The 23969-nt window shown below is 38.9% G+C and overlaps 1 protein-coding gene across 1 annotated transcript in view; it reads left to right on the top strand.

Annotated features, from left to right (window-relative positions):
• Positions 1 to 704: 704 nt before the first annotated feature.
• The window catches only part of WDR72 (WD repeat domain 72), a 355433-nt gene continuing 332168 nt past the window's right edge, over positions 705 to 23969 (top strand). The window contains exons 1-6 of the mRNA XM_004377681.3: positions 705 to 1002; positions 9175 to 9281; positions 17645 to 17723; positions 18843 to 19017; positions 19696 to 19772; positions 20032 to 20151. Of these exons, the coding sequence (XP_004377738.1) occupies positions 850 to 1002; positions 9175 to 9281; positions 17645 to 17723; positions 18843 to 19017; positions 19696 to 19772; positions 20032 to 20151 (711 nt within the window). The 5' untranslated portion in view covers positions 705 to 849. The remainder of the gene's footprint in view (positions 1003 to 9174; positions 9282 to 17644; positions 17724 to 18842; positions 19018 to 19695; positions 19773 to 20031; positions 20152 to 23969) is intronic.

Genomic DNA, 23969 nt, shown 5'->3' with positions numbered 1-23969 from the left:
TACCAGTTTATTCTAAGGACTTAAAGCATTATTTATCCCCAGATTATTTATATTTTAAAAAAGAATGCCTATGTGGGAAAAACATTTAACTTAATAGTTCACAAAATGCAATGCACGTATCACTGGGTGGTATTTCAAGTCATTTTGAATGGTCATAAGCAGCAATTTTTGATAATTATGTATTTATTTTAGCTGTTATAACTAACACATGAAGCTAATGATTTCACGGATATTACATTTTAGGAGATACCAAATACAAAAATGAGTCAAATAAAAATTATTGAAATTGTTATTAAAAATAGTATGGATAGAATGTGAATATGGCAGAAATTATGACAGTCTTGAATCTTTAAAGACTAGGAAACATTGTCATGGAAAAGATTTATTTTTTAAAAGCAAATTTCAGGCATTTGTCACCTAGATGAGGTGGTTTTTTTGAGAAGAGGAAGTCTGCAAAACTGTCTTTAAATCATATATGAAGATAGCTCTGTTTTTCTTGAGAGGCCTAACTGGGCTTTAGAACATGTTGGGGTCAGGCCACAGTAAGAGCTGGGTGTGGAGTGGCTCGACTATTCTGATTCTTGTCTTTGTCAGCATCAGTTATCAATAATTTGAAGATAAGTCCTTTCTCTTTGATAGAATTGTACTGGGCATGGAAACTTCATTGTCTAATGACTACCTTCTCTTCTAATTGATGAGAAAGCAGACTTCTTCATAGTTCTGGGAGAAAACATTGTCATTAAAGTTTATATAGCGTTAAGTCCACTTTGTGATGTGATCAATTCCCCCAAATTTAAGAATGATGACCATGTATACTTCCCTTCTCTTTGTGTTCAGGATTTGTCCAACATGAGGTCTTCCCTGCAGGCAGTGGCACTGTGGGGAATAAAGGCCCCTCCTCACTGCATCACTGCCATCATGATAGCTGATGACCAGCAAACAATTGTCACTGGAAGTCAAGAAGGTCAGCTCTGTCTCTGGAATCTCTCACCTGAACTAAAGGTTAGTGAAAGCTTTTAATATTGAAATAGTCAACACTCAGAAAATAAACACTGCTTATATCTACCATTACAGTGAAAGGTTTGCATGATTGTTAAAAAAGATGCTTACTGAAGTATTAAATTGATTTTAAATTCTACATTTAGTAAAAAAAAAAAAAAAAATTATATGCTGGATGAAAATCATATTTAAAAATAATATTATGAATATTGCTAATCTTAGCTACTAGCTAAGTGTTATCACCCTTTGAGCTATGCTGAGTTTTACTATTTTATATCCTGAATTATAAGTTTAAGTAATTAAACTACAGGCATATAATTCTGAAAATTATAGCTCATTAATCTAAACAAAGGGCACCCTTGAAAACCACTATTAGCTAAATGAATAATACCTTAATTATCTGAGTGTTTCTGTCTGTTTGGCCTTCTTGCTATTTTAATCTGTGCCTGCCTGTGATTTTTACAGATTACATCAGAAAGCTCTAAATCCAACATACTGTTGTTCCTTTATTTCAGAACCTGACCTCACCTAGGATTTGGACCACTGATTAGCAATTAATTGTCCCTGTCCCAAGTCATAAACATTTAACATATTGGAATAGATATTTGCTTCACTCTAGCAGCCTCTAGACCCAATTTGAACTCTTTAACTAATGATGTACTTAAAGTATACTGCCCTCATTAAGAAGCCTTTTAAAGATCAAAGACTATTTTTAGCCTTTAAAGTTTGTCACTTTAAAACCTAAATTAACAATTAATTGTAATTCTATTTTACAGTGTAATTAATTAACATCTCCCATCACCGAGCAGTTCTACTACAGGTCTGCCAAGAACTGCATAGCAGACCAGCTAAATTCACTGTTTGTGAACATTCCGAAATAAGAAACTGATATTAACAATTGTGCTTTGAAAATGGTGGCCCTCACATTTATTATGTATTACAGTTTAAACTCAGATTCCTAAATGGCTTAGAATATCTAGCTACTCTTTTTAACACTGGAGGATAGTGTTTTCTGGGTAAAGTAGTTGTCTTGTAATATGTAGGTTGCTATAAGCTTAAGAAATTTGGAATCCTAGCATCTGTATCTTTCTGTATACATTCCTGATATTTATTCAACCTTTATTCATCATGAAGTTATTGAATGTATATTATAAGTTAGGCAGTATGCTAGGTGCCTGAGTTCAAACCTGATTAAGACCTGGTGCTGGCTGCCCAGGAGGTTGCAGTGTAGTAGAGAGGAAGGACAGGGTAATGCGGTGCAGTAATATCACAATACTAGGTAACATAGCACAACGTAAGAAGTTGTCTGCACTGCATCTTCAGTGGGGGAAGTTATGTCCTGTTTCTCTTTGGAGCAAGTCTTTTGCCTGGGGTGAACAGTAGTTCTCAATGAGGGGCAGTTTTACCCCTAAGGAAACATTTGGCAATGGTTTTCACATTTGAAGTGTAGGAAGCTTCTACAGTATTAAGTCAAGAAAATCTTTGAGAATGAACCAAATCAGAGGCAGAGGGGATAAAGGAGAGATGAAACCTGAGAGATGTAAACAAAAGACAGTTGTTAGAACTTAGCAACCTGGGTAGTGGGATGGTAGGCTACAGGGGTGCTAGAGAATGAGTGTCTCCCTTTCCTGAGCTTCCCACCACAGGCTTTGGTTATGCGAGCTGCCTCCAAGTTCAGGTCTGAGTTGCATAGCCCTCCAGCTTCTCCAGAACTTTGTGGGGTCTGCCAATGAGGAGCCTCTCCAAGTCCCATGAGATGAAATTTCTCATTTGGGAGTGCTTTTGGTTTTGTAATATTGATTGCTGCTATTTATCATACCTTTAAGCATGGAGAAAGGTAAGGTAAATATCTGTCTTAGTTATCTAGTGCTGCTATAACAGAAATACCACAAGTGGATGACTTTAACAAAGAGAAATTTATTCTCTCATAGTCTAGGAGGCTAGAAGTCCAAATTCAGGATGCCAGCTCCAGTGGAAGGCTTTCTCTCTCTGTTGGCTCTGGAGAAAGGCCCTTGTCATCAATCGTCCCTGGTCTAGGAGTGTCTTAGTCATCTAGTGCTGCTATAACAGAAATACCACAAGTGGATGGTTTTAACAAAGAGAAGTTTATTTCCTCACAGTCAAAGTAGGCTAAAAGTCCAAATTCAGGGTGTCAGCTCCAGGGGAAGGCTTTTTTCTCTCTGTCAGCCTTCTTCTCTTCGATGTTCCCCCAGATTAGGAGCTTGTCTGCACAGGGACCCTGGTCCAAAGGATGCGCTCTGCTCCTGGCACTGCTTTCTTGATGGTATAAGGTCCCCAACTCTCTGCTTGCTTCCCTTTCCTTTTATCTCTTGCAGAGATAAAAGGTGGTTCAGGCCACACCCCAGGGAAACTCCCTTTACATTGGATCAGGGATGTGACGTGGGTAAAGATGGTGTTACAATCCCACCCTAACCCTCTTTAACATAAAATTACAACTACAAAATGGAGGCCAACCACACAATTCTGGGAATCATGGCCCAGCCAAATTGATACACACATTTTTGGGGGGACAAAATTCAAACCATGACATTCCACCCTTTGGCCCCCCAAAAATCACATCCTTGCAACATGGAAAACATATTCACCCCATCATATCATAGCAAAAGTCTTAACTCCAAGTCCAAAATCCAAAAATTCCTCTTCATCTGTGAAATCTAGAATACAACTTATTTGCTTCCAAAGGTACAATGGCAGAACAGGCACAAGCTAGACGTTTCCATTACAAATGGGAGAAACTAGAGGAAAAGAAGTGATAACAGGCACCAAGCAAGTCAGCAGAATACATTACATTAGCCCTTAAGGCTTTGAAAATAATCCTCTGTTCTCTGAGACAATTTACACACTAGTCCTGCCCTCCAGACTCTAGGTATTGGCCACGGTCTCTGGATTTTGAGTAGAGGCCCCTCTGCCTTGGGCTTCAACTCCATCTTCCAGGCCCACTGGGACAGCAACTCTGCTCCCTTGGCTTTAGGCGTGCCATTCTCCTAGTCCATCAGAGTGACAGCTCCACCCTTAGAAACACCAGAGGTTATGGCTCCACCCTTTGAAACCTCTGAGGTCATGGCCATACCTTTTGAGACAGCTCAGCTTCTTGTGTCCCTTGTCTCTTCAGCTTGTTTTCTGGTTTCTTGGCCTCTTGTCTCCTCGGGCCTAACGCCCACATCTGCCCTGCTGGGGCAAGTGTTCCAAAGCTCTGTAGCTCCACCAGTAAGTGCCCAGAGGCACCCTACTCCACCAGAAAGCCTCGTACACACAGGCACTCAGCTGTCTCGCTCTGCGGGTCGGCAAGCTTAGCTCCACCAATAAGTACCCAGAGGCACCCCACTCTGCCAGGAAGCCTCCTGCGCACAGGCACTCAGCTCTCTCGCTCCGTGGGTCGGCTCCAGTGCCATCTCGCACTGGTCTCCTGGTTCTGCTGCTGTTGGTTCTCTGCTGCTGGTGGTCCTCTGTCACTGCCGCACGTCTATCCATTCACAGTTTTAAAATCGCTTCCACATTTTAGGTATCTGTTAGAGCAGCACCCCACTCTGTCAGTACCAAATTCTGTCTTAGTCATCTAATGCTGCTGTAACAGAAATACCACAGGTGGATGGTTTTAACGAAGACAAGTTTATTTCCTCACAGTCAAAGTAGGCTAAAAGTCTGAATTCAGGGTGTCAGCTCCAGAGGAAGGCTTTTTCTCTCTGTCAGCCTTCTTCTCTTCAGTGTTCCCCCAGATTAGGAGCTTGTCTGTGCAGGGACCCCGGTCCAAAGGACGCGCTCTGCTCCTGGCACTGCTTTCTTGATGGTATGAGGTCCCCAACTCTCTGCTTGCTTCCCTTTCCTTTTATCTCTCGAGAGATAAAAGGTGGTGCAGGCCTCACCCCAGGGAAACTCCCTTTACATTGGATCAGGGATGTGACGTGGGTAAAGATGGTGTTACAATCCCACCCTAATCCTCTTTAACGTAAAATTACAATCACAAAATGGAGGCCAATCACACAATTCTGGGATTCATGGCCCAGCCAAATTGATACACATATTTTTGGGGGGACAAAATTCAAACCATGACAAAGCTTCTCAGCACAGGAAACCTGAGTCCAAAGGATGTGCTTTGTTCCCGGTGCTGCTTTCTTCGTGGTATGAGGTCCGCCTGTCTCTCTGCTCACTTCTTTCTTTTATATCTCAAATGAGATTGACTCAAGATACAATCTAATCATAGATTGAATCCTGCCTCATTAAGATAACTGCCTCTAATCCTGCCTCATTAACATCATAAAACAAACAAAAAAAAAATCCTTTGCAGTCTAGTCAATTCCGACTCTTAGTGACCCTATAGGACAGAGTATAACTGCCCCACAGGGTTTCCAAGGAGCAGCTAGTGGATTTGAACTGCTGACCTTTTGGTCAGCAGCTGAGCTCTTAACAACTGTGCCACCAGAGGTAGGATTTACAACACATAGGAAAATCATATCAGATATGACAAGATGGTGGACAGTCACACAATACTGGGAATCGTGGCCTAATCAAGTTGACACACATTTTTGGGGGACACAATTCAAACCATAACAATACCCTTTTAGATATATTCCCTTAGTATTGCTATGTTCTATTTTTCCTCCTGTCTAATACAGCAGTGCCAAATAAGGAATAGCAACTTTGTGTAGAGAGAAAGAATGGAAACCTAGGTTAAATTTCAGCCCTGCTGCTTACCAACTCTGTGATACTGGGCAAAGGACTTATATTCTTTGAGCCTTGATTTCCTCACCTGTGAAATGGAGATTAAAAGACTGTCTGTGGAGGGTTGTACCAGTGCCTGGAGTATGGTAGATGCTCATCAAGTTGTATGTCTTTTTTCCTTTCTCCTTTGTGTGATTAGAAGTTCCTGGGGTAGGGGTAGGGGAATAATGCTTCATAGAGGTAGAGCCAGTGAACAGAATTAAAGTTCCCCTGGATTACATGATGACAATGACTAACTGTGATTGCAGATTTTTTTTTCTTTTTTATTGTACTTTAGATGAAGGTTTACAGAGCAAATTAGTTTCTCATTAAACAATTAATACACGTATTGTTTTTTGAAATTGATTGCCAACCCAGCCATGTGTCAACACTTTCCCCTTCTTGACTTTGGGTTCCCATTTCCACTCATCTAGATTTCCTGTCTCCTCCTGTCTTCTCATCCTTGCCCCTGGGCTAATGTGCCCGTTTAGTCTCATATACATTCATATACATGGTTGAGCTATATGTATTATTGTTTGTTTTATGGGACTGTCTAATCTTTGACTGAAGGGTGACCCTCAGGAGTGACTTCAGAACCGAGTTAAAAGGGTGTCCAGGGGCCATACACTTGGGGTTTCTGCAGTCTCTCGTCAGACCAGTAAGTCTAGTGTTTTTTTGTGAGTTTGAATTTTGTTCTGTATTTTTCTCCAGCTCTGTCCAAGACTCTCTATTGTATTTTACTTGAAAGTTTACATTGTAAAATTAGTTTTTCATCAAACAACTTATACACAAATTGTTTTGTGGCATTGGTTGCAATCCTCGCAATGTGTCAGCACTCTCTCCCTTTCCGCTCTGGGTTCTCCACGTCCGTTCATCCAGTTTTCTTGTGCCTTCCTGCCTTCTTGTCTTTGCTTTTGGGCAGATGTTTCGCATTTGATCTGGTGTACTTCACTGAACAAAGAAGCATGTTCCTCACATGTGTTATTGTCTGTTTTATCGGTCGGTCTAATCTTTGGCTGAAAGGCTGACCTTGGGAGTGGCTTCAGTTCTGAGTTAGCGGGGTGTCTGGGGGTCATAGCCTCTAGGGTTCCTCCAGTCTCTGTCAGACCAGTAAGTCTGGTCTTTTTTGTGAATTAGAATTTTGTTCTACATTTTTCTCCCACTCTGTCCAGGACCCTCTGTTGTGATCCCTGTAAGAGCAGTTGGTGGTGGTAGCTGGACACCATCTAGTTTTTCTGGGCTCAGGCTGGTGGGGGCTGTGGTTCATGTGTCAGCTGGTGAGAAGGGGAGGAGGTGGTTAGGTGGGAGGGAGAAAGAGAAAGAAGAAAGGAGAAAAAGAAAAAAAACCTGGCACAATGGGAGCCAGCAGGTGAGGGCGGACAGGGCCTGAGCTAATGGTGGGCTGATAGCTCTCTACCCATGGCATTGCAGTGTAGCTTGGTGGAAAGGTGGTATCTGTGGCTAGTTGTGAGAGGGAAAGAATAGGAAGAAAGGGAAAAAAAAACGGCATAGCAGAGGCCAACGGGTAGGGGCGGGTCTGACCCGGGGTGATGGCGGGCTGGTAAGCTGTCTAGTAGAATGGCGTGGCATGCCCCATTGGGAAGGGGTAGAGGTGGCATAGAGGGCTAGGTGAGAGGGAGAAAGAAAAAGCATGGAAAGAAGACATAAATGGCTCGGCAGGAGCCTGATTCTGGGGGCCAGGCACACCTGGGGTGATGGCAAGCTGGCAGCTCTCTAGCTGACTGGTGCAGCATGGCCCATCAGGAAGGAATGGGGATGGCATATGGGGCAGAAGGATGAGGAGTGGGCATATGTGTTTCCCTGGTTACCGGGTGCTCTGTCTTCTGTTGGGAGCTCTGTGAAGTTGCCTTCTCGTGCTCCCTGTCCGGGGTCATTACTGGCTCTGCTCCAAGATGATGATGCTGTGCCATGTTTTTTGGCAGGGGACCTCTAGTCCATATCTCTACTTGTTCTCTGTTTTCCTTCAGTTTCTTCTTCCATTCGGTGTTTGATCTAGTTCTTTATCCCTTCATTTGATGCTTAGGTTCCAGGATTAATGTTTGTATCTGTTCTATTTAGTTTTTTGGGTTATTGCTTCAGAGGAATGGCATTATGTATCTGGCTAGGGTGCCATGTTGGCTCCTGTAGAATTTTTATTGTTATTATTGTTCATGGCAGTTCTAGGATAAAATGAGGAGATCATAGTGAAATGTCATGGTTTATTCCAAGTACACGCAGGAACTTAGAAGCAGAATGAGTCCTTCATATAAAAGAGAATGCAGCTCCATTCTGATATTTGGTCCACAGTGGATTTTCTCTGGAGGAGGAAATGCCCTGATTCATAGATCAATTTGGCCTGTTATAGATTAGAAAGGGGTTGAATTCATAAGGGTATGAGCCCCAAGGGTGATAATGGGAAAATATTTTATGCTGTTTTCTAAGATGGAATCTTTGGATTTCCCAGGAAAAAGGCAGAGTCAGAATTGGGTCATAAGTGATTCTGATAAGCTACACAAACCCTGTTGGTAGCACTAAAAATTTATTCTGACAAGAGACATTTTAAAGAAATATTTCTGATTATGATAGAAATAATATGAATCTAGAGAACAGTTACACCATGAAAAATTTGTCCTCATTGATATGGTTGGGTTATCATCAACGTGTATATTTGTATAATTCAGAAATAAAACATAGTGAATATTAATTCATTTGGAAAATAGATTTTTATTATCCACAAAACTTTTTCTAGACATTTAAATTAAAATTTAGTCCTGTATTGACAATCCCTTCTCCATTTGAGGGGATCTTGTATGTTTTCTGTTTTGTATTTGTTTTTATATTCTTGTTTTACTAAATAATGAGAAGCAAACTTCTTTCTCACATGAGATAATGGAAGAATTAGCCTTTAGTATGACTTTTTCTAAATTTACATATAAGGGAAAAACATTGGTATTTTAAATCTTAGCTTAGTTAAAAAATTTTTCTTTAATGTTAAAAAGTTAATTTTGCAATTTCTGGGACAGAAAGCCAAATAAGGTGTTATAATGCTTACAAAAAGTTTAATATTTTCTCTTGTCTTATTTTGTAAACTCTTTTTTGAATTCTGAAATCTGCACATTAATATGTTACTATTATTTGAGGGACCTTTTATGCATCATAAACATCAACACTGACTTATTTATATTCAAAACTTAAATGTTGTAAAACAGGTCTAGCAATTATGTTGAATACAAAACCAAAAATAAAAAAATGTGTACAACACAGTTCCTTACCTAAAAGTTTATTATTCCATGGATTTTGATATGCCATATATCAGAGTTTCTATTTTATATATGCAAAAACATAATATAAAGGGGTTTCCTAGTCAGAATTATGAATACTGTGTAATGTGATATGTATATTCTTCAACTGAAAACAGTTTATAGTTGTTTAAATGCTTACTGTTATCATTTCCAGATTTCAGCTAAAGAACTTCTGTTTGGTCATTCGGCTTCAGTAACCTGTTTGGCAAGAGCAAGGGACTTCTCAAAACAGCCCTATGTCGTTAGTGCTGCTGAAAATGGGTAGGTAAGATATGTGGACCTTGTCACCTTCTCCATTCTCTCTTGTTTTTTTTTTAACTACCATAGTGTACAGAATTTTAGGACTGAAGGAAACTTATGTTTCTTTTACATATAGAAAAACTTAGCTCTTGAATGGTTGAGTTAGTTACTTGTGTGAAGGTCCTAAGGAATGCAGTCAATATTGTGACTCCCACCCTAAAACTTGTTTTACTGGATTGTGACTGAGAGGCATCCCAGCTGGTATTTAACACAATGTGTATGAAGGATACTGGCAAATGCTACCTCTCTTAACAGCTGTTATAGAATTGGAAATGGAAAAATCTGGGTTCTAGTGATTTTTCATATACAGGTAGTCCCCGACTTACAACGGGGCTCCATTCTGATCACTCTGTCCAAAGTCGGTTCTGACGTAAGTTAAATACCTCATTTTGTTTTGTTTGTTTAAGCTTTCATTATCATTGTCTTATATTATCAGTACCTTTATAAATCTTATCTTTATTTGCCTTTCAGGTTTGGAAACATTACATATATACTTACAGATGTATTTTAATAAATACATACATAAAAATACATAAATCATAAAAAAAGGATGGTCGTAAATGCAGTTCATGGTAACTCAAATACATTGTAAATCAGGGACTTCCTGTAAGTAGTAGATTAAATTCTTAAGAAAATTCATCTAAGCCTTCCTAGTTTTGTAAAACAATTTAACAGCTACACTGTTCACGCTATATCCATGTCTGATGTCATTATAAAACTCACAAGGTGGGGGGACTCACTTGTAAGTGGAATGGTAGAAGAGAGAAGGGAAAGAAACAGTGGTTTGGGTGCTGTTTCATGGAAAGGAGGTTTGCTCCAACAAAATAGGACTTAACAGTACGCCCCACTGATGCAAGTGCTTATATGGCTTTGGACTCTGTGATGACTTATTTGCCAGAATATAATGAGGAATGTGGAATTGATTCAACATGCATTCATGAATGAGGAATTGGGTTGCAGGTTGAAACAAGAGAACCTCTCCTTTATTTATTTTAATCCAAGGATAAATAATATGACTCTGAATTATGAGAAACAAAAGAATAATGAGGTCTCAAGTGTCCAACTTGCAGAAACAGAATAGTTTAACAAAATGGCAAGTGGAATAGATATCAAGAGAGTTACTCATTCTCATAGCTTATAGTAAAACAATAATTGTTATGCTTAAACTTGGATGATTCTAAAGTGAAATATCATAGTACGTTCTTTTTTAGCATTTTCCAGTAGCCTTCATGCACTAGGGCTGCCACAAAGCCTACTAAACATGCTGAGATATTTATTCCCAATTTAAAGGATTTGAGGGATATCTTAATTATCTAGTGCTGCTATAACAGAAATACTTCAAGTGGGTGGCTTTAACAAACAGAAATTTATTTTCTCACAGTTTAGGATGTTAGAAGTCCAAATTCAAGGTGACAGCTCTAGGGAAAGGCTCTTCTTTCTTTCTCTGCTCTGGGGGAAGGTCCTTGTTTTTTTTTCAGCTTCTTTTCCTAGGTTCCTTGGTGATCACCTTCCCCTCCTTTTGTGCTTGCTTGCTTAATCTGCTCTTTTATATCTCAAAAGAGATTGATATAACACACACCCTACACTAATACTGCCTCATTAACATAATGAAGAAACATTACAAATGGGATTATAACCACGTTCCCAAATGGGATTAAAACCACATGTATAAGCCAAACCAAATCTGTTGCCATGGAGTTGATTTCAACTCCTAGCAACCGTATAGGACAGAGTAGAACTGCCCCATAGGGTTTCCAAGGCTGTAATCTTTATGGAAGCAGATTGCTACATCTTTCTCCCACAGAGCAGCTTGTGGGTTCAGATGCCAACCTTTCAGTTGAGCACTTAACCACTGTGCCACCAGGGCTCCTTTCATAAAGATTACAGCCTTAGAAATCCTATGGGACAGTTCTACTCTGTCCTATAGGGTTGCTAGGAGTTGGAATTGATTCAATGGCAACGAGTTTGGTTTGGTTTTTTTTACTCCCTGAGATACTGGTTTAGTAGCTCTGGCTGGGATCCAAGAACTTGCATTTCTAACATGCTCCTGGATAATGCTGATACTGGTGGTCCAGAGACCGCATTTGAAGTAGCAAGTAGACCACATCTGGGGCAGGAGAGAAGGTATGGAGTCAAGAATGACTTGAGAAAATCATTGGTGATGATACCAGTCATGGAGATAGGGAGCAAAGGAGGGAAGATACTATGTTTCATTTTGAACATGAGGGGCGTGACAGCCCTGCAAGTCATCCAGGTGAAGACATCTGATAGCTAATTGCACATAGAAATTTTGAGCACAAAGAAGAGTTCTGGGCTTCTAGTAGCATAGAGATGGAGCCATGGAAATAGATAACTCACTCAAAGACAGCATGAACAGGAAGAATATAAGAAAGCCTAAGGTAAGGAAAACCAACATTTAGGAGACAGAGGAAGAGGAGGAGGCTGAGAACGCCAAAGGGAAACCAAAAGTATAATGGGAGACAAGAGAAAAGAGAATTTGAAGAGTGTAATGGACTTCCAGTTCAAGATGGCTAACAAAGCATTGTTTATCTGTCTTCCTCCAGACATTTTATTAAAATTTGAATAAAACAATAAGAATGTTATAAACACACAAAGAAGAGGAATATCAAAGAGAAAATAGTATATTTTTGAAATATGGAAAGTGGATAAAAGAGTGGTAAATGATCCATTTGTCATACATTGAATTAATTTTTACTGAGGTGTGGTGATGGAGATGTGGGGTGGAATAAGACAACACCCCCTTTCAAGGACCTTGTAGTAGGAATTTAACAATTTTCTAATTTTATGTAGTGCAGAAATTTTCCTTTGTGTTTTCCTTTTTATTGAATAAAAAATTAAGACTTGAAACCATTTTGTAAACCATTAAATTTTATTTATTTATAACCGAAGGTGATTTAATCCATGTGAAACTTTGGAATCAGTATTTGAAAGAGGAAAAGAAGAATATACATTTCAATAGTTAGATTTCATTCTTACTTTTTGTTAGTTGTATTATTTGTTCAGTTCCAGGTGAAATGCCAATACTACTTTTGATAACCAGATAATTTTTCTTCTCTTCAATAGAACTGCTAGGCAAAGAATCACTGTTTGCTTTGTGATATTTTGTATTTTTCAAATTAAAGTTAGAAAATAAGATGATAAACAAGGAAACTCTTTGAAATCCAAGATGATTTAGAAACATTGTTATCACTGGGGGAGCTTTTCCTGATTCTCAGTTCCCAATTACAGAAAATGTGGTTTAATTACCCTGACTAGAAGTCTGGGTTGGGTCCCAGACATCAGGATTTTTGAAAAGCTCTCTGATGATTCTAATCAGCCAGAGTTTTGAGCCACTGATTTAGAGATAAACTTACCTGGCGGTGGGTCATCAGACCAGGAGCTTTTCAAAAACACACATGCCAGGACCTCAACCCAGAGCTGTGGAATTAGAATCTTTGAGGGTAGGACCCAGGCATTTGTAATTTTGCAAGTATTCACAGGTGATTATTGACACTCAGGTAGAGATGAAGACACTCAAACTCCAGCATCTCTTTTAGAGCTGATATTTTGTATTGTTGTCTGCTTAAGGTTCAATTAAACCCAGTAATTTCTTGACCTTTGAGATATATTTGTTTCTCACTTTCTCCCATTTTTACTTTTCAGACACACACACACACACGCACATTCTCGCACACTCACACTTCCCCTTCCCGTTTTCTTGAATTGCCTGTCCTTTCAGGTTACCTCATATCTCTTTTGGAACAAGGTTGGATATAAACAGTGAAAAAAGCTATTAAGTTTTTGTCTCTGTATCTAGAACAGGATTTCTTAAACTTGACATATTGACATATTGTTCCGGATAATTCTTTTTTTATTGTGCTTTAGGTTAAAGTTTACAGCTCAAGTTAATTTCTCATACAAAAATTTATACACATATCGTTATGTGACACTAGTTGCACTCCCTGTAATGTGACAGCACACTCCCCCTTTCCACCCCAGGTGTCCTGTGTCCTTCCCACCAGCTCCTGCCACTTCCTGCCTTCTCATCCTGCCTCTGGACAGAAGCCGCCCATTTGGTCTTGTGTATCTGATTGAACTAAGAAGCACACTCTTCATGAGTATTTTATGTTTTATAGTCCAGTCTAATCTTTGTCTGAAGAGTGCGCTTTGGGAATGGTTTTAGTTCTGGGTTAACAGAGTGTCTGGGGCATGGCTTCGGGGGTTCCTCCAGTCTCAGTCTGACCATTAAGTCTGGTCTTTTTACGTAAATTTGAGTTCTGTTCCACACTTTTCTCCTGCTCCATCAGGGACTCTCTGTTGTGTTCCTGAAACTGGACCAATGGGTCTGTGCCCAGCGTACAAGAAGACAATCTCTCAGTCGATGGTTTTGAGAGGAAGAAATTGTTTATTTCGCAGGCTAGCAAGCGGGACCTCAGAGGTATCGACCTCAGACTGAGTCTTGATTTGAGTGAGAAATCACATTTTATACTTATATATATTCATATAGGGATGGGGGAAGGTGGTAGGCAGGCTCAGAAAGTTTTAACTATTCATAGTTTCTATTGATTATTTATTACGAGCTGGGGCTAAGACTTGGCCCGGAGGTGGTGAATGGACTCTTTGCTTTTGAAATGGGCTCAGCTACTGCCGATGACGTATATCCAGTGATTTTGGTTCCTTGACATGAGTCTTTTGGTTCCTTGACATGAGTTCTCTTGTGTTACTGAGCAAGTGTGGTGGTCCAGGGTCATCTGTCAGTCATCTATCTCTGTTCTGTGCATGTCTAACCATTCTGAGCCAGTTAGATCTGGACCCGTCCAGGGCTCTCCAGAGACTGCAAAGCTTAGAGGAAGTGAGTGACGTAGCGGGGGAGGTGACTAGACGTGGCCTAATGACTGATGGAGTACTAATTAATTAGGTGTCTTCAGCCTCTAGGGTCCCCTAACATTCCCTGTCAGGGTGGTCATTGTTGGTAGGCACCGTCTAGTTCTTCTGGTCGCAGGCTGATGGAGTCTCCGGTTTATGTGACACTTTTGTCTCTTGGGCTAATATTTTCCTTGTGTCTTTAGTGTTCTTCATTCTCCTTTGCTCCAAGTGGATTGGGACCAATTGATGCATCTTAGATGGCCGCTCACAAGCTTTCAAGACCCTAGATGCAGCTCACCAAAGTGAACATTTTCTTAATAAACTTTGTTATGCCAGTTGACCTAGATGTCCCCCGAAACCATGGTCCCCAGACCCCAGCCCCTGCTACTCTGTCCCTCAAAGTATTTGGTTGTGTTCAGGAAACTTTTTAGTTTTTGGTTTAGTCCAGTTATGCTGACTTCCCCTGTATTGTGTGTTGTCCTTCCCTTCACCTAAGATGGTTCTTTTCTACTATCTAGTCAGTGAATTCCCCTCTTCTCCCTCCCCATCCTTGTAACCATCAAAGAATGTTTTCTTCTGTGTTTAAACCTTTTATTGAGTTCTTATATTAGTGGTCTCATGCAATATTTGACCTTTTGCAACTGACTAATTTCACTCAGCACAATGTCTTCCAGATTCATCCATGTTGTGAAATGTTTCAAGGATTCATCATTATTCTTTATCATTGTGTAGTATTCCATTGTATGTGTACCATAATTTGTTTATCCATTTGTCTGTTGATGGGCACCTAGGCTGTTGCCATCTTTTTACTATCGTGAACAGTGCTGCAATGAACATGGGTGTGCATATATCTATTTGTATGACGGCTCTTATTTCTCTAGGATACATTCCAAGGAGTGGGATTGCTGGATTGTATTTCTAGCTTTTTAAGGAAGCACCAGATTGATTTCCAAAGTGGTTGTACCATTTTAATTTCCATCAGCAGTGCATAAGTGTTCCAATCTCTCTACAACCTCTCCAACATTTATTATTTTGTGTTTTTTGGATTAGTGCTAGCCTTGTTGGGGTGAGATGATATCTCATTGTGGTTTTGATTTGCATTTCTCTAATAGCTAATTCACTGGTGGTGTAGTGGTTAAGTGCTATGGCTGCTAAGCAAACGGTTGGCAGTTCGAATCCACCAGGCGCTCCTTGGAAACTCTGTAGGGCAGTTCTACTCTGTCTTATAGGGTCGCTATGAGTCGGAATCAACTCGACAGCAGTGGATTTGGTTTTGGTTTGGTAATGGCTAATGATTGTGAGCATTTCCTCATGTATCTGTTAGCCGCTTGAATATCTTCTTCGGTAGTGTCTGTTCATATCCTTTGCCCATTTTTTAATTGGGTTATTGGTCTTTTTGTTGTCGAGGTGGTGCAGTATCTTGTAGATTTTAGAGATTAGACCCTTATCGGATATGTCATAGCCAGAATTTTTTCCCAGTCTGTCGGTTATCTTTTTACTCTTTTGGTGAAGTCTTTTGATGAGCATAAGTGTTTGATTTTTAGGAGTTCCCACTTATCTAGTTTCTCTTCTGGTGTTTGTGCATTTTTACTTATGGTTTGTATTCTGTTTTTACCATGTATTAGGGCTCCTAGCATTGTCCCTATTTTTTCTTCCATGATCTTTATTGTTTTAGATTTTATATTTAGGTCTTTGATCCATTTTGAGTTAGTTTTTGTGCATGGTGTGAGTTATGGGTCTTGTTTCAGTTTTTTTCAGATAGATATCCAGTTATTCCAGCACCATTTGTTAAAGAGACTGTCTTTTCCCCGATCAATGGACTTTGTGCCTTTGTCAAATATCAACTGCTCATAGGTGGATGAATTTACTTCTCGAGTCTTAGTTCTGTTCCATTGATCTATATATCTGTTGTTGTAACAGTACCAGGCTGTTTTGACTACCATAGTGGTATAATAGGTTCTAAAATCAGGTAGTGTGAGGCCTCCCACTTTGTTCTTCTTTTTGAGTAATGCTTTACTTATCTGGGGCCTCTTCCCTTTCCATATGAAGTTGGTGATTTGTTTCTCCATCTCATTAAAAAATGCCATTGGAATTTGGATCAGGATCGCGTTATGTCTGTAGTTCACTTTGGGTAGAATTGACATTTTCACAATGTTGTGTCTTCCTATCCGTAAGCATGCTATGTTTTTCCACTTACGTAGGTCTCTTTTGGTTCCTTGCAGTAGTGTCTTGTAATTTTCTTTGTACAGATCTTTTACATCTCTGGTTAGATTTATTCCTAAGTATTTTATCTTTTTGGGGGCTATTGTAAATGGTTTTGATTTGGTGATTTCCTTTTTGAAGTTCTCTTTGTTGGTTGTTCTGGATAATTCTTTGTCATGGGGACTGTCCTGTGCATTATAGATTGTTCACCAGCATCCTTCACCTCTTCTCATTAGATGCCAGTAGTATTTCTCCAATTGCAACAACTACAGATATCTCCAGACATTTCTAAGTGTCCATCTTGGGGCAAAATCACCCCAGGTTGAGAACCACTGATCTAGAAGATTGAGTTGCAGTGTTTGGTTAGGGAAAAAAAGAAAGAAAGAAAAAAAAAAAAGCCTGACAATTACCAAATGCCTGTAGTATTTAACATTATTAGACTGTATATTTTGCTTCTTAATAGTAGCTTCTTCCTCAAAACTAGCAAAAGTTTCATTATTATTCTGTGGAAAATTTTGTTTATGAGTTAAAACTGTCAAAATTGAAGAATATTGCCAAATAACGCTGAAACCGCCATCTGGTCTTAGTGAACATAAATCAGATAGACTTAAATTATCCCACATTGAGTGTATTTTATAACTGTACGTGTATCTTTGTTAATGTATATGTAAACACATCAGTTTTCTAAACAAGAGTTTTCTAAATATTAAGCAGCAAGGATGATTTCAGGATATATTTGCCTTGTGCTTTCAGGTGAAATGCAAAGAAATAAACTCTGTCAATGAGAGACCAAATGTGGCCTCTTGGTGGCACTGTTTATTTTTAACAAAAATGATGTTTCAGCTCACAACAATGCAGTACTTGATGCATTATGCTTTTCAGAATATGTAGTTTAAATTCAGTGAAATAAACCATTTTCAAGAGGATGCATTTTCGATAGAAGTATTGTTGTACTGTCATTCTAACGTACCATGATGGCTATATTCCCACAATTTGTTGTAGGCCAGGTTGACCCTAAAGTAAGGTTTGTAGGCTGGAGGCAGGGTGTAATTACCCAGACAAAAAGATACAGATGCAGTATGTCATCCCCTGCTAATGACTACAGCATTTCCTTGCCCAGTAATCTGTAACAAAAAGCTGCATAAATGATCCGGCTGCACTTATGTGCAGTTCTAAAGTAAAACTTGGTGGCACAAAAATTATTCCAGCCAACTGAGTGGAAATAACAGAAAATAATACAAAATTATCTCTGCTAGGGAGATGTGTATTTGGAATATCACCAATGGACAGTGCGTGGAGAAGGCCACACTTCCTTACAGGCACACTGCAATCTGTGTAAGTACCCTAACTTCCCGCAAAACATCTCTGGATTCTACAACTGGCTTAGAGAATTTGCTATGCACACAGTTAAAGAAACGTCTTTGGAGGATATTCTTTCCTGAAAAATAAAACATTTTTATTTTGTCATGAGGGTAGAATATCCTCAGTATTCATCTACTGTTTTAACATTTTGCTTTCTCAAGGGTTATTATTGAAGCTAATTTTTAAAAAATCTTTTTTTGTTTATTTTTGTATCTTTCTAACATTGATAAATTTGAAAGACAATTTTCTTAGTTTTCCATATTGACACACAAAACAAAACAAAACAAACAAAAAAAGAGAGAGAGAGATTTAGTCTTAAACCTTTTAGTGCTATTTTATAAAACAAATTTTTTTTTCTCATTTTCCAATTTTAATATACTTTTGGATGATAGCTTCTTAATTTCTAAATTTCTTATTTATGGAAAGAGAACAAAAAGCCTAGCTATAACCTTTGTAATCATGTCCCAATATTTAAAACAGATTTTGGCTTTTGGTAGATGGATTCCAAAGCACTCACAGTTTTTTTGTTTTTATTTTTATTTTAGTTGTTGCTTTTAGAGTTGATGACTTGCATTGCTACATTCACAAACTCTGTTTTGTTTTTCTGGAAACAAGCTCTTTACAGTGAGAGAGCTCGTTAAAAGTAGACTGTTATACTTGATCTTTAATAAAAGCCATTCTCAAAACTTCTTTGGCACAATAATTCCTTAAATGCTCTCTAAACACTTTTATTTATTTGCCAAATATACAGTGTTGCTAGGTTAAGGAACCTGGGTTTTGTTGTTGTTGTTGTTTCTTAATTCTACATAACACACCAGAAATGATATACTTGTGAGCTTTCCATGATTTGGAATAAGATTTCTTCTTTCCACGAGGTCCCCCTTTATCTAGAAAATGATAAAGTACAGACGAGAATAAAGTGCAACACATTGGGAGTGGAGTAATTGAACTGAAATAAATTTTAGTTGCTGTTCCGTCCAATATCTTAATTGAATGAATGATAAAACTAAAATCCAGAGAAGTCTTCAATACAGCCAAAATTAATTGCTAGTGACACAGTTATGTTTTTGCCTTTGAATCTTATTTGCATAGTATTACCATTGCTCATTCCGGATGACAGGAGAAGGCTGGCTTCTGTGTTGTGGAGAATACCAAGATGTTCTCATAATTGATGCCAAAACTCTGAGTGTTGTTCATACTTTTACATCATCTCAGTCTCCTGATTGGATCAACTGCATGTGCATTGTTCACTCCATGAGAATTCAAGGTAATAATTAGGCTGTAGAACACTAAGAAATTGCATATAAAAATAACCACTTTTGAAGTGTTTGTTAAGTTATTGGCCAAGAGTTAAGGATGCTTCTTTATGTTTACCTAGTAGTGGGGATAGCTGTCTAAGCCAGATCAAGGAAAACTGACAGCAGTAATACCAGTGGTCCAAGTCATTGGAAAGTCAGCAAGAGGGAAGGGTGAAGTGGCAAGGGGAGAATCTGGGTTTCTGTGACCCCAGTCCTGTTTGGTACATTTTAAGAGTGAAGAGAACAGTTTGTTGTAGATTAGCAGGACCCTTGGAAGTTTCATCCTGCTGTGTCTTCTGGATGTAATAATGAAGATTATTCAGTTTCTGTAATGAGTGACTCTACAAGAAAGAGAAAGCTGGCTCCTTAATTATTTCTGAAATAGGAAGGTGTAATATTTCCAGTATGATGCCTTGCAATAAGATTCTGCTTTTAGTCATGCTCTCCTTTTACATGGGAATCAATTTGAAATTTTAAAGCAAATTTGGAACACTATCTAAAATGTTTACTTTTTTTCCCCATAAAACAAAGCTGATGATTTCCCACCTACACAGCCCTGCATGGTCCTTAAATGACTATGAAATGATCTTTACAGGAACCGGTTATAGCTGTGATCTGCTCATATGTGACCTTCGTTCTTTTTACAGAAGACTGTCTCTTGGTAGTGTCAGTAGCTGGTGAGCTCAAAGTCTGGGATCTCTCTTCATCCTTCAGTGACATTCAGGTTGGCTTGTGAAACTTTTCTTTTTAACTTTTTTACTCTTTTAAGTGAAATTTTAAAATTATGAAAAGGTATTACATGTTCATTGTTAAAAGTTCAAATAATATAGAAGTGAATACGTTTTACCTGCATGTATGTTCCTCTATCCCTCTTCCCAGAGGAGGGTGTTGGTAACAATGGGATGATAGTTTTCCAACCATTTCTCTGTTCATTTACAAATGATTTTAGTAGTAAGTAGTAAATGTTTTCATTTCTTTTGAAGGAAAGGCAAGATGTCTATGAAAAAGAATCCAAATCTCTGGCCTCCCTGAACTGCCAGACAATACGATTTTGCCCATATACAGAGAGACTTCTACTGGTAGTATTTTCCAAGTGTTGGAAGGTATTATAGAATAACATAATAAATACTGGTGATAAATAAATGTGATTTATTTTTTTTTCTTCTGTTGTTCAAATATTATAATAATATGATTTAAATATGATCCAAACTCTTTATACTATTTTTATCAGAGCATGAATGACTTCTGACTTTTATGACTGATTTTTATCAGCTTTCCACTCCCTGTATTCAGTGTTTTGCTTCCCAGGATAGTATATGTTTAGTAGTATATCCTAATTTGATTAATGTCAAACCATAATAATAATAGTGAGCATTTATCTCTAAATTGTCTTCAAGAGTTGCTACCTGCACTTCAGAATTAAAAAGAAAACATTTTTCACCTACATGTTGTTGTTAGGTGCTGTTAAGTTGATTCTGACTCATAGCAACCCTATGTACAACTGCCTGGTCTGCACCATCCTCACAATTGTTACTATGTTTGAGCCCCTGTTGTAGCCACGGTGTTAATCCATCTCCTTGAGGGTCTTCCTCTTTTTTGCTGACCCTCTACTTTACAAAGCATGATGACCTCCTCCAGGGACTGATCCCTCCTGATAACATGTCCAAAGTATGTGAGATGAAGTCTCACCATCCTTGCTTCTAATGAGCATTCTGGCTGTACTTCTTCCAAAACTCATTCTTTCAGCAGTCAACGGTATATTCAATATTCTTCACCAGCATGATAATTCAAAGGCATCGATTCTTCTTCAGTCTTCCTTATTCATTGTCTAGCTTTCACAAGCATATGAAACGATTGAAAACACCATAGCTTGGGTCAGGTGTACCTTAGTTCTTAAAGTGACATCTTTACTTTTCAACACTTTAAAGAGATGTTTTGCAGCAGATTTGCCCAACGCAATGCGTTGTTTGATTTCTTGACTGCTGCTTCCATGGGTGTTGATTGTAAATCCAAGTAAAATGAAATCTTTGACAACTTCAATGTTTTCTCCGTTTATTGTGATATTGCTTATTGGTCCAGTTGTGAGGATTTTTGTTTTCTTTATGTTGAGGTGTAATCCATATTGAAGGCTGTGGTCTATGATCTCCATCAATAAGTGCTTCAAGTCCTCTTTGCTTTCAGCAAGCGAAGTTGTGTCATTTGCGTATTGCAGGTTGTTAATGAGTCTTCCTCCAATCCTGATACCACATTCTTCATATAGTCCAGCTTCTTGGATTATTTGCTCAGCGTGTAGACTGAATAAGTATGGTGAAAGGATACAACCCTGATGCACACCTATCCTGACTTTAAACCACACAGTATCCCCAGTTCGAATGACTGCCTCTTGGTGTAAGTACAGGTTCTTCATGAGCACAATTAAGTGTTCTGGAATTCCCATTCTTCGCAATCTTATACATAGTATGATATTATCCACCAGTCAAATGCCTTTACATAGTCGATAAAACATAGGTAAACATCTTCCTGATATTCTCTGCTTTCAGCCAGGATCCATCTGACATCAGCAATGATATCCCTTGTTCCATGTTCTCTTCTTAATCTGGCTTGAATCTCTGGCAGTTTCCTGTTGATGTACTGCTGTAACTGCTTTTGAATTATCTTCAGCATAATTTTACTTGGGTCTGATATTAATGATACTGTTTGAAAATTTCCACATTATGTTGGATCTCCTTTCTTTGGAATGGGTACAGATGTGTATCTCTTCCAGTCGGTTGGCCAGGTAGCTGTCTTCCAAATTTCTTAGCATAGTTGAGTGAACACTTCCAGCACTGCATCTGTTTGTTAAAATATCTCATTTGGTATTCTGTAAATTCCTGGAGCCTTGTTTTTGGCCAATAAGTGCAGCTTGGACCTCTTCCTTCGGTACCATCAGTTCCTGATCATATGCTACCTCCTGAAACGTATGAACGTCAACCAATTCTTTCTGGTACAGTGACACTGTGTGTTCCTTCCACCTTCATTTGATGCTTCCTGCGTCGTTTAATATTTTCCCCGTAGAATCCTTCAATGTTGCAACTTGAGGCTTGAATTTTTTCTTTAGTTCTTTCAGCTTGAGAAATGCTGAGCATGTTCTTCCCTTCTGGTTTTCTATCTCCAGGTCTTTGCACATTTCATTATAGTACTTCCCTTTGTCTTCTTGAGCTGCCCTTCGATCTTCTGTTCAGTTTTTTTACTTCATCATTTCTCCTTTCGCTTTAGCTACTCAGCATTCAAGAGCAAGTTTCAGAGTCTTTTCTGTCATCCATCTTGGTATTTTCTTCCTTTTCTGTCTTTTTAATGACCTCTTGCTTTCTTCATGTATGATGTCCTTGATGTCATTCTACAACTGATCTGGTCTTTGTTCTTTAGCATTCAATGCATCAAGTCTATTCTTGAGATGATCTCTAAATTCAGGCAGGATATACTCAAGGCCATACTTTGGCTCTCATGGACATGTTCCAATTGTCTTCAACTTCAACTTGAATTTGCCTATGAGCAATCGATGGTCTGTTCCACGGTTGGCCACTGGCCTTGCTCTGACTGATGATATTGAGCTTTTCCATCATATTCCATCTCGTGAGGTCCAAGTATATAGTCACCGTTTATGCTGTTGAAAAGAAGTATTTGCAATGAAGAAGTCGCTGGTCTTGCAAAATTCTGTCATACGGTCTCCAGTGTTGTTACTATCCCCAAGGCCGTGATTTCCAGCTACCAATCCTTCTTCCCCCCATGCGTCTGTCAGTTTGTCATACTGTGGGGGCTTACGTGTTGCTGTTGTACTAGAAGCTGTGCCACTGTTAATCAAATACCAGCAGGGTCACTCATGGTGGGCAGGTTTCAGCTGTGCTTCCAGATTAAGACAGACTTGGAAGAAGGACCCAGTGGTCTACTTCTGAAAACAATTAGCCAGTGAAAACCTTATGAATAGCAGTGGAATATTTTCTGATATAGTGCTGGAAGATGAGGTTGGAAGGCACTCAAAATACTACTGAGGAAGAGCTGCCTCCTCAAACCAGAGTCAACTTTAATGGTGTGGACAGTCATATGGTCTACTATGCCAGGAATGACAACTTGAAAAGGAATGGCATTGCATTCCTTGTCAAAAAGAACATTGCAAGATCTATCCTGTGGTACAGTGCTGTCAGTGATAAGATAATATCCATACGCTTACAAGGAAGACCAGTTAATATGACTATTATTCAAAGTCACGCACTAACCACTAGGAAATATGAAGAAATTGAAGACTTTTACCACCTTCTGCAGTCTGAAATTGATCGAACATGTAATCATGATGCATTGATAATTACTGGTGATAGGAATTTGAAAGTTGGAAACAAAGAAATAGGATCAGTAGTTGGAAAATATGGCCTTGGTGATAGAAACAATGCCGGAGATCGCATGATAGAATTTTGCCAAGACCAATGGCTTCTTCATTGTAAATACCTTTTATCAACAACATAGACAGGGAATATACACATGGACCTCACCAGATGGAATACACAGGAACCACATCGACTGCATCTGTGGAAAGAGACAATGGAAAAGCTCAATATCATCAGTCAACAAACAAATGCAGTACTGGGAGTGCTCACTTCTCTATGCTGAGAAATTTGGAAGACAGCTACCTGGCCATCCGACTGGAAGATATCCATATTGATGCCTATTCCCAAGGTGATCCAACTGAGTGCAGAAATCAGTGCACAATATCATTACTAGCACATGAAAGTAAAATTTTGCTGAAGATCATTCAAAAGTGGTTACAGCCGTACCTCGACAGGGAACTGCCAGAAATTCAAGGCAAATTCAGAAGAGGATATCATTGCTGATGTCAGATGAATCATGGCTGAAAGCAGAGAATACCAGGAAGATGTTTACTTGTGTTTTA

Source organism: Trichechus manatus, unplaced genomic scaffold (assembly GCF_000243295.1).
Source record: "Trichechus manatus latirostris isolate Lorelei unplaced genomic scaffold, TriManLat1.0 scaffold00052, whole genome shotgun sequence".
NCBI classification, from domain to species: Eukaryota; Metazoa; Chordata; class Mammalia; order Sirenia; family Trichechidae; genus Trichechus; species Trichechus manatus.
This window is presented reverse-complemented; position numbering and strand designations above follow the sequence as displayed.